Source organism: Aegilops tauschii, chromosome 2, assembly GCF_002575655.3.
Source record: "Aegilops tauschii subsp. strangulata cultivar AL8/78 chromosome 2, Aet v6.0, whole genome shotgun sequence".
Taxonomy (NCBI): Eukaryota; Viridiplantae; Streptophyta; class Magnoliopsida; order Poales; family Poaceae; genus Aegilops; species Aegilops tauschii.
The window spans coordinates 190,683,253-190,693,941 of NC_053036.3; the positions used below are offsets into that span (position 1 = coordinate 190,683,253).

General features: G+C 57.0%; 1 protein-coding gene across 1 annotated transcript; it reads right to left on the reverse strand.

Moving 5' to 3' along the window:
* Positions 1-8,705: 8,705 nt before the first annotated feature.
* Positions 8,706-9,430, reverse strand: LOC109753232 (uncharacterized). Its single transcript, XM_020312149.1, has 2 exons — positions 9,118-9,430; positions 8,706-9,040 (listed from the first exon to the last, which is right to left on the reverse strand). Exons 1-2 carry the CDS (start codon positions 9,428-9,430, stop codon positions 8,706-8,708), a joined length of 648 nt encoding a protein of 215 aa, XP_020167738.1.
* Positions 9,431-10,689: the final 1,259 nt, after the last annotated feature.

Below are 10,689 nucleotides of genomic sequence, written 5' to 3' on the forward strand. Positions count from 1 at the left end.
CCGTGAGAGCTTATGATGGGCTAAGTTGGGACACCCCTGCAGGGTATTATCTTTCGCAAGCCGTGCCTGCGGTTATGAGGCAGATGGGAATTTGTTAATGTCCGGTTGTAGAGAACTTGTCACTTGACCCAATTAAAATACATCAACCGTGTGTGTAGCCGTGATGGTCTCTTCTCGGCGGAGTCCGGGAAGTGAACACGGTTTGAGTTATGAATGACGTAAGTAGGAGTTCAGGATCACTTCTTGGTCATTTCTAGATGACGGCCGTTCCGTTGCTTCTCTTCTCGCTCTCATTTGCGTTTGTTAGCCACCATATATGCTTATTGCCTGCTACAGCTCCACCTCATTACACCATCCTTTCCTATAAGCTTAAATAGTCTTGATCTCACGGGTGTGAGATTGCTGAGTCCTCGTGACTCACAGATTCTACCAAAACAGTTGCAGGTGCCGACGATGCCAGTGCAGATGATGGGATCGATCTCAAGTGGGAGTTCGATGAGGAACGTGGTCGTTACTATGTGTCTTTTCCTGATGATCAGTAGTGGAGCCCAGTTGGGACGATCGGGGATCTAGCATTTGGGGTTGTCTTATTTTCATCTGGATTTTGACCGTAGTCGGTCTATATGTGTGTATTCTGGATGATGTATGAATTATATTTATGTATTGTGTGAAGTGGCGATTGTAAGCCAACTCTTTATCCCATTCTTGTTCATTACATGGGATTGTGTGAAGATGACCCTTCTTGCGACAAAACCACAATGCGGTTATGCCTCTAAGTCGTGCCTCGACACGTGGGAGATATAGCCGCATTGTGGGTGTTACACGTGGCGACTTGACTGGACGTGGGCGTCTCCACTTCCCACACTGCCTCGTCAACTACCTGATTTGACGAGTCCCTGCTGCATGCAAAAAAGAGTCATCATTACCTGCGATCGTGGGGGTCGACGGTTGGCCTCCCTCGGACTATAAGTACGGAGAGGCGAGAGCCCCTGTTGTTCATCTCCTCTCGCTCTGCCTGCTCCTTCTTCCTCCTTGTTCCGGCTGCTCGCGGCATCCCATGGCGCCCGTGAAGAGGTTCTCGGCTGCGGAGAAAGGGAAAGCTCGCCAAGAAGGGCCTGGCTCTCCTCCGCCCAAACGCGGCCGCGGCCGCCCTTGTAAGCGTCCCGCGTCTCCCGCCGCGGCTTCCCGTGGTCACGGTGGTGGCCCTTCGTGTGGTGGTGGCTGCCCATGTCGAGGCAGCCCGGCTGGTGGAGGAAGGCATGCCTTGGCTGCGCGGCCCCCACGGCCGTGCTTTCATTCGGCTGAGGTGCTGCCGGAGTTTGTTCTGTGGTCGAACAACCCGACCGGTAACTGGCTCCAGCTCCCTCGCTTCTTCGCCGGTGAACTGCCGGCCGCTGGCCTCAGCGGGCTCTGGCTGCAGGCGGACGGCTGCTGCAGCAGGGCCTCCTGGGTTGCGGTGGAGATCTCCGTCGCCGGGAACGTGGCCCTGGCCCGGGGCTGGCAGACGTTTGCCTGCGCTTGTGGCCTGGGCAGGCGGTGCACCCTCCATTTCAAGTACGACGGCGACGCGACCCTCTATGTGAGGGTGTTCGGAGAAGATGGCCGCCATGTTGGGTGCTGTCCTGAAGACAACGACGACGACGTGGTGCTCGGCCTTGGCGACGGCCGCGAGGAGGGTGAGGGCGAACCCGCTCCGGGTGGTGACCGCAACTCGTCGAGCTTCAGCGGCTCCTCCTCCGGCGACAGCTCCTCCAGCGATGGCCTCGACCAGCCGCCGCGCCCGCTTCGAGGGTGGTAGCGGGTCGTCCCGTCGCCACGCCCCGGTGAAGCGCGAGGTAGAGTCCGACTGAGCTTGGGAGGACAACGCAAATCCCTTCTCACGAGCTGCGCATTGTTTTTGTTTTGTTTTTCTTCCTTTCCTGCATCAAGAGAGAGAGGGAGAGAAGTGTGTAGCCCCGCGGGGGCACATTGCAACCTATGATCCTTAATTATCGTCTTACATTTATTGTCCCTGTGCTGTGCGATGGTGTCATGGTTATGTGCTTGCGCGTAGGAACAACTTAGCTCGGGGCGTTGCGGTAGTTTCCGCCTTGCGAGGTGCCTGCTTGAGGCCTCGCCGGGCGCCTTAAGAGCTGCAAAAAATTAGTTGGGAGAATCATTTCCTGACCTTAGTCGCGAGGATTGCCAGCCATGGTTTGTCGCTTGCGTCGCGATGCCCGAGGGGCATGGACCGGGAGGGGTGCTCCTGTTGTGAGCTTGAACGAGGGAGCCTTGCGAAAGCCAGGCGAAAAGGGGGCTCACGAGGGTGCCCGCGCAGCCCCCTCGCGAGGTTTGCGAGAGAGAGCGAATCAGACAAAAACCGAGAACAAAGAACTGTGGCAGAAGATAGCAAAAAACGCTAGAAGCGACTCCGATAAAGGCCCGAACAAAGAAGAACAAGCCAACTATGGAAAGCAATTGAAAAGCCGCGTCCGGCACCTTGTCTAGTCTTCGGCGTCTTCTCACCAGCACGGAGCTAAGTGCTGCCACTGTGCGTGGGCGGGAGCCCCTGAGGCCCGAGGGCGGCACTCCGGAGACTCCGGGGCGTGTACAGCCCCAACTCATTATTACGTGAGAGTGTCATGGGCGGCGAGCTTCACAGGCACCGGGCCTTCTTCACAGGCACTGGGCCTTTTTGGGCGGCGAGCTTCACAGGCACCGGGCCTTCTTCATAGGCACTGGGCCTTTTTTCGGCGGCGAGCTTCACAGGCACTGGGCCTTTTTTGGGCGGCGAGCTTCACAGGCACTGGGCCTTTTTTAGGCGGCGAGCTTCACAGGCACCGGGCCTTTTTTGGGCAGCGAGCTTCACAGGCACCGGGCCTTCTTCACAAGCACTGGGCCTTTTTTGGGTGGCGAGCTTCACACGCAGCGGGCCTTCTTGACAGGCACTGGGCCTTTTTTAGGCGGCGAGCTTCACAGGCACCGGGCCTTCTTCACAGGCCCTGGGCCTTTTTTGGGCGGCGAGCTTCACAGGCACCGGGCCTTTCTTCAAGGGTAGAACTTCCAGAGGTGCTGAATGTTCCAGACGTTTGGGACGGGCACCCCCTCCTGAGTCTCCAGGCGCGCGGCGCCAGGCCTGGAAACATGAACAACCTTGAACGGGCCCTCCCACATGGGCGAGAGCTTATGCAGCCCTTCCCTGGAGAGCACCCGCCTGAGCACGAGGTCGCCTACCTCGAGTGTCGCGGGGCGGATGTTGCGGCAGTGGTACCGCTGCAGCGCCTGCTGGTATCTTGCTGCTCGTAGCGCGGCTTCTCGACGGCGCTCCTCCCCCAGCACGAGGTCCATCCCCCGCATGGCATCCTGCTGTGCTTCATCAAACGCGAGGACCTGTGTGGAGCGATGCCTGAGCTCATGAGGGAGGACCGCCTCTGCGCCGTAGACGAGGAAGAATGGGGTCTCGCCAGTCGGCTTGGTGGCGGTGGTGCGGATAGACCACAACACGGACTGGAGCTTGTCGTACCAGCCCCTGCCGCAAGCCTCCAGCTTCTTCTTGAAGGTCCTGGTCTAGAGGCCCCTCAGGACCTCCGTGTTGGCGCGCTCGGCCTGTCCGTTGCTTCGGGGGTGCACCACCGAAGCGTAGCATATCTGCGTTCCAAGGTTAGCACAATATGTTTTGAAGAGATTGCTGGTGAACTGCGAACCATTGTCGGTGATGATGCGCTTAGGAACCCCAAACCGGCTCACGAGACCCTTGATGAATTTGACTGCAGAACCTGCTGGAATGGTGCGGACAGCTTCCACCTCTGCCCATTTGGTGAACTTGTCAATGGCGATGTAAAGATAGCGGTAGCCCCCAGGCGCTCGAGGGAACGGGCCCAAGATATCCAGCCCCCAGACCATGAATGGCCACGAGAGCGGGATGGTCTGCAAGCCTTGAGCTGGTTGATGGATCTGCTTGGCATGGAACTGGGAAGCTTCGCATGAATTCACCAGCTCGATTGCGTCGTTGAGCGCCGTAGGCCAGTAGAACCCGCTGCGGAACACCTTGCCGACAAGGGTCCGTGACGACGAGTGGTGTCCGCAATCTCCGCCGTGTATGTCAGCCAGCAACTCCTTTCCCTGCTCCTTGGAGATGCAACATAGGGAAACATCATTTGGCCACTTCCGGTAGAGCTCACCGTCTTGGATGCAGTAGGCCGTGGCCTGCCGGGCCACGCGTTCCGCGTCCTCATCTTTCTCTGGCAGCGTCCCCCGCATGAGGTAATCCTTGAATTCTGTGGTCCGGCATCCCTCCTAATGTTCCAGCACCAAGAGCAGTCGTGGCCCCGAGGTCGGGCCACAGGCCGGGGCTCCTGAAGCAGGCGGCTGGGGGAGTTCCTCCCGAGGTTGCGTTGTGCTTGAAAGTGACGGTATCACCGATGGCTTGAAGAGCCGCTCCTCGAAAACGCCTGGCTCCTGAGGCAGCCGCCTGGATGCCCTCCTGGCGATGTCATAAGCCTCTTGGTTGGTGTCGCGGAACACATGCTGCAACTCCAGTCCCCAAAACTGCTTTTCCATCCTGCGCACCTCCGCAAGATACGCTTCCATGTGCTCGTCCTTCGGCTCGTACACCTTGTTGGAGAAATTGACGAGGAGCTGCGAATCTCCCATGATGGTAAGGCGCTTTACCCCCAGCACTGCTGTAGCTTTCAAGCCTGCTATGAGGCCCGTGAATTCTGCTATGTTGTTGGAGACCTTCTCGCCATGTTGGAAACAGAGCTGCACGGCGTAATAGAGCTTGTCCTTGGAGCATCTTCAGCCCTTGGAGCATCTTCAGCTGAGGCTGATCTCCATCCGCCGAGGCTGTGACCTTCGCGAGGCCTTGTTGGTCTTGTGCCGCCACGGCTGGGGCCATGGCCTAGCATGGTGCAGCCTTGACCTGGCGCTCTTCCCGAACCGCCACTAGAGCTGCGCTGGCCGAGTAGGGTGTGGTGGCGAGGTAGAGCACCAGGGGCTCGACAGGGCGTGGTGCCACCATCACAGGTGGGCTGGTCAGATACTTCTTGAGGTCCTGAAATGCTTGGTCGGCCTCCTGTGTCCACTCAAATGGGCCCTTCTTCTTCATCAGCTTAAAGAAGGGCAAGGCACGCTCCCCCAGCTTGGAGATGAAACGTCCTAGGGCAGTGACGCGTCCGATGAGCTTCTGCATTTCTTTGAGGGTTTGGGGTGGACTCATGTCTTCGATTGCCTTGACTTTCTCCGGGTTGGCCTCGATCCCTCTGTGGGACACAAAGGAAGCCCAGGAGCTTGCCAGAAGGAACACCAAACACGGACTTCTCCGGATTGAGCCGTAGGTCCACCTTGCGGAGATTCGCGAAGGTCTCCTCCAAATCCTGGATCAAGGTCTTTGCCTCCCGAGACTTCACCACAATGTCGTCGACGTACGCCTCGGCGTTCTTCCCGAGCTGCCGGCCTAAGGCGATGTACAACAGCCGCTGGAAGGTTGCGCCCACGTTGTGCAACCCAAACGGCATGCAGGTGTAGCAGTACACTCCACATGGGGTCAGGAAGGCCGTCTTCTCCACATCTTCTACCGCCATCTTGATTTGGTGGTACCCGAAAACGCATCCAAGAAACACAGCAGGTCGCACTCAGCGGTGGAGCAGATGATCTGGTCAATGCGGGGGAGAGGGAACGGATCTTGAGGGCAAGCCTTGTTGAGGTTGGTGAAGTCAACGCACATGCGCTCCTTCCCCCCTTTTTTGGAACAACGACGGGGTTCGCCAGCCATTCGGGGTAGCGAACCTCGCGAATAACACCTGCCGCCTCCAGCTTGCGGGTTTCTTGGATGATGAAGGCCTGTTTCTCGGTGGACTTCCGCCTTGCTCTCTGCTTCACGGGGCGTACATTGGGGCATACATTCAGGTGATGCTCGATCACCTCCCTTGGGACCCCTACTAGCTGCTTGGGTTCCCATGCGAACACATCCTTGTTCGCGCACAGGAACTTCACCAGCGCCTCCTCTTGGCCGGGGTCGAGGTTGGCACCTATGGTGAAGGTGGCGCCTGAGGTCCCGTCCTCTTCAACTGGCACCTGCTTGGTCTCCGCCTTGTCCTGGGTGAACAGCTGCTTCTTCTTGGTCGGCGCAGCCCCCTTGGCCTTGGTGGTGTCCGCGTCGGCAGGCTGCGCTGCCGCGGCTGTCTTGAGGGCGAGCTTGAGCACCAGCAGAGCATCCCTGGTATCTCCAGCTACAGTGAGGACGCCGCTGCTCCCGGGCATCTTCATGAGGTTGTAGCCCGGATGGGTCACCGCCATGAACTGAGCCAAGGCGGGGTATCCGAGGATGGCGTTGTACGGGAGGCCGATGTGGGCGATGTCGAAGTTGACCAGCTCTGTGCGGAAGTTGTCGTGGGTGCCGAAAGTCACAGGGAGGCGGATCTGCCCCAGGGAGCCGGAGGAACCGCCTCCGACACCCAAGAAGGGCTTGCTGGGCTGGAGTTGTTCCAGCGGTACGTGGAGGAGGATGAAGGCCTCCACCGAGAGCATGTTGAGGCCGGCACCGCTATCGATGAGGGTCCTCCTGACGGCCACCTGGCAGATGGTGGGCGTGCAAAGCATTGGGAGCGCGCCCGAGCACGCGGTGTTGACGGGGTGGTCGTCTGAGTTGAAGGTCAGGTCGGCTTTGGGTGCAGCCCAACCCGGAGGAGCTCCTTGCCGCGCGAGGGCGGCACCGATCTGGCGGAAGAACGGCTTGGCGTGGCGGTCCGAGGGTGGCGCCTGCGAGCCGCCCAGGAGAGCTACGACAATCGGGGGCGCCGGCCCCGCGTACTGGGTGAGGAAGAGGTTGCGCAGCTCCTCCCAGGAGGCCACGGAAGACGTCGACAGGTTGAGCAGCCACATGCATGGGACGCCGGTGAGGGCCATGGCAAACCAGTTTGCCATGACCTTGTCGTCGCCTCCAGCCTTGAGGACGGCCTCCTCGTACGCCAGCAGGAAAGCCAGCGGATCTACCGCGCCGTTGTAGCGCGGCGGCATCACTGGCTTGAACTTGCGTGGCCACTGCACCTGACGCAAGGCGGAGGCCAAAACTTGGAGCCCCCCGGCCCCTGCACTCGCATCGACCACGAGAACTGGAGGTGCGTTGTCCGCCATGAGGGCGAAGCACGGTGTCGGTGGAGAGCGGGTCGACGGAAGGGAGAGCTCCGGCGCACCCCTACCTGGCGCGCCAAATGTCGGATGTGGGGTTCCGGCAAAACCATTAAGGTTCGAACACTGGGGTGCGCACGACGATCTACTCCCTATCGATCCATGCCCCAAAGCCTCGCCGCGGATCTAAGCTAGCACGATGAACAACACAAGAGACACAAGGTTTATACTGGTTCGGGCCACCGTTGTGGTGTAATACCCTACTCCAGTGTGTGGTGTAGTGGATTGCCTCTTGGGCTGATGACGAACAATACAGAGGAAGAACAGCCTCGCGAGGGGTGTTCTTGAGGTGGTGTGGTGTTCTACTTGGGAAGGATTCGATCCCCCTCTACTGTGGTGGCTAGCTCTATTTATAGAGGCCCTGGTCCTCTTCCCAAATATTGAGCGGGAAGGGAGCCAACAACGGCCATTTTGAAGGGGGATAGCTAGTACAAGCTATCCTGACTAAAGGTGGTCTTCGGCTGCCAAAAGCACTGGCGATGACGCCGTCTTGGGCTCCACGGTGACCTCCGTCCTGCCACTCTGCTGGTCTTGGTCTCGTTGCACCGATAAGGAAACCTCTGCTTGATTCCTCGGTACTCCGCGCCTGCACTAGCCCCCTTTGCACCAAAGAGGAAACAGGGACACTGCGCTGGCTGGCGCCCGCCTAGTCTTGATCGTCATGGATTGCGTCATGAGCACCTCGCGAGGTACTCCTTGCCTTGATCTCTCCGCCTCCTCACGAGCCTGCCTGATGAGGCCGCCCCTGAGGAGGCCTCGTGTTGTCCGCCCCGCGAGGCTTGGCCCCTCGTGAGGGTCTTGAGCTTGGGTTGATGAAGACGGGCCGTACTGGGCCACTGGTGAGCCACGCTACAGGCCGTAGGCAGGCAAGTCTGGGGACCCCCGTTCCCAGAACGTTGACAGTCAGTCAGCAGGTCGGAACCTTTGCGTGACTTAACCACGATGTCATCCATGTATGCTTCCACATTCCGATTGATTTGAGTGAGCAGGCACTTCTGTATCATACGCATGAATGTGGAGCCAGCATTCTTGAGACCAAAGGGCATGGTAACATAGCAAAAGCACACAAATGGGGTGATGCAAGCTGTTTTTATCTCATCAGGTCCATACAGTCGGATCTGATGGTACCCAAAATATGCATCAAGAAAAGACAACCGCTCACATCCCGCAGTCGAGTCAACTATCTGATCGATGCGAGGGAGAGGGAACTGATCCTTCGGGCAGGCCCGATTGATGTGCTTGAAGTCAATACACATGTGGAGTGAGTCATCTTTCTCGGGAACCATGACGACATTGGCGAGCCACTCGGAGTGGTAAATTTCTCGGATGAACTCAGCTGCCAAAAGTTGAGCCACTTCCTCGCCAATTGCCTTTCTCTTCTGTATGGCGGACCGTCGAAGATGCTCTTTGACTGGTTTTACCTTTGGGTCGACTCGCAACTGGTGCTCAGCCAGTTCCCTGGGCACACCTGGCATGTCAGAAGGTTTCCATGCGAAGATGTCCCAGTTCTCACGGAGGAACTGGATGAGCGCTTCTTCCTATTTGCCGTCGAGTGTTGACGAGATATGAGTCGGAGCTGCATTGGGGTCGGTCGGGTGAATATGAACTGACTTTGTCTCACCGGACAACTGAAATGCTGAATCTGAAGCAGGCTTCTTTGCTCTCAACAAGTCACTCGGATCTGCATTCTTCTGATATTCTACCATTTCAACTGCTGCCATTTGCTCATCAGCTATCTTTGAGCCCTTCTGGAAGAACTCTTCAGCTCCCTGCCGATTGCCAGTGACTGTGATCACGCCCCTAGGGCCAGGCATCTTCAGCTTGAGGTACACGTAACATGGTCGAGCCATGAAACGAGCATATGCGGTTCTGCCTAGAATAGCATGATAGGCACTATGAAAATCCACAACTTCAAATGTCAACTTTTCCTTACGTAATTGGTCGAATCACCGAAAACCACGTCAAGTGTAATCTGTCCAAGTGAATTGGCTTTCTTCCCAGGGATGACTCCATGGAATCGCATGTTGCTTTCACTGAGCTTGGACATCGGAATGGCCATCCCTCGGAGGGTCTCAGCGTACAGAATATTCAGACCACTGCCTCCATCCATCAAGACTTTAGTCAGTCGGGTGCCCCCAACGACTGGGTCGACCACCAACGCTTGCCTCCCTGGGGTGGCAACAAGCGGGGGATGGTCGGACTGGTCGAATGTGATGGGGACCTTGGACCACTTCAGATACGTTGGCGTTGCCGGAGCAACCATGTTCACTTCTCTATTGATGACCTTCAATCAACTTTTGCTTTCGACGTCAGCAAAAATCACTAGAGTGGAATTGAAGTGGGGAAAACCATCATCATCTTCCTCCTTGTCCTAGCCTTGTCCGACTCCTTTTCCTTCTCACTGGGTTGTTTCTCTCGGAATTGTTGGATCAGGAGCCGACACTATCGAGTGGCGTGTTTAGGATTAATCAGATTACACTCTTCATCCTTCTTGGCGTGAATGTGGCATGGCAAATCAAACACATCATTTCCTGCTTGATCTTTTACTTTCTTGGGGATCCAGGGCCCTTTGGGCTTCCCCTTGGACTTTCCTTGTCCCACGACCAAAGCTTCACCAGGAGCTATTGGCTCGGCCTTGCGCTTCTGCTTCCGACCTCCTCCGGTGTCTTGGGCGAATGGCTTGCCCTTTCCACTGCGGAGTCAATTCTCTTCTTCCCCATTGGCATACCGAGTGGCTATCTCCATCATTCGAGTCAGAGACATGTCTCCTGTCCGACTGAATTTCAGGTTAAGCTCTCGATACCGGACGCCCTCCTTGAAGGCGCGAACTGCTTGATGCTAAGATACATTTAATACTGTATGATGCGAAGAGGTCCACCTCTGAATGTAATCCCTCAATGTTTCATTCGGCTTTCGTACACAATGTTGTAATTCTGTCAACCCTGCTGGTCGTTTGCAGGTACCTTCAAAAGTTCTGACAAACACTCGGGCTAACTCCTCCCAACTGAATATATTGCCCGGGGCCAATTGACTCAGCCATGCTCTGGCCGAACCCTCTAACATCAGAGGAAGATGCTTCATAGCCACCTCATCGTTTCCACCACCGATCTGAACAGCCACTCGGTAGTCTTTGAGCCAAGTATCAGGCTTCGACTCACCGGTAAACTTACTAACCCCAGTCGCCAACCTGTAGTTGGGAGGGATCTCAGCGGCCATGATGGCTCAGCTAAAACACTCGGGACCTGAAACATGTACTCTGCTTCCACTCGGGCGATCTCTGTCTTGCCCTTCTCTATGTGTGCGGTTCCTGTCGACCAAACCTTGCACCAAAATTGACCTTGCATCGAACCCAGGATCTCTTGGGTCGACTGGCAATCTCCGCTCATCACCGTATGAGCACCCATCATCATGATGATGGGGCACATATGACCCGCCCCTCGGAGGGGGCGTAGGCACTCGACGGCGGTTATCATGGCCGGACTGATTATCAAACCGCTCGTGATTCGGACCCAAGTACTGCTT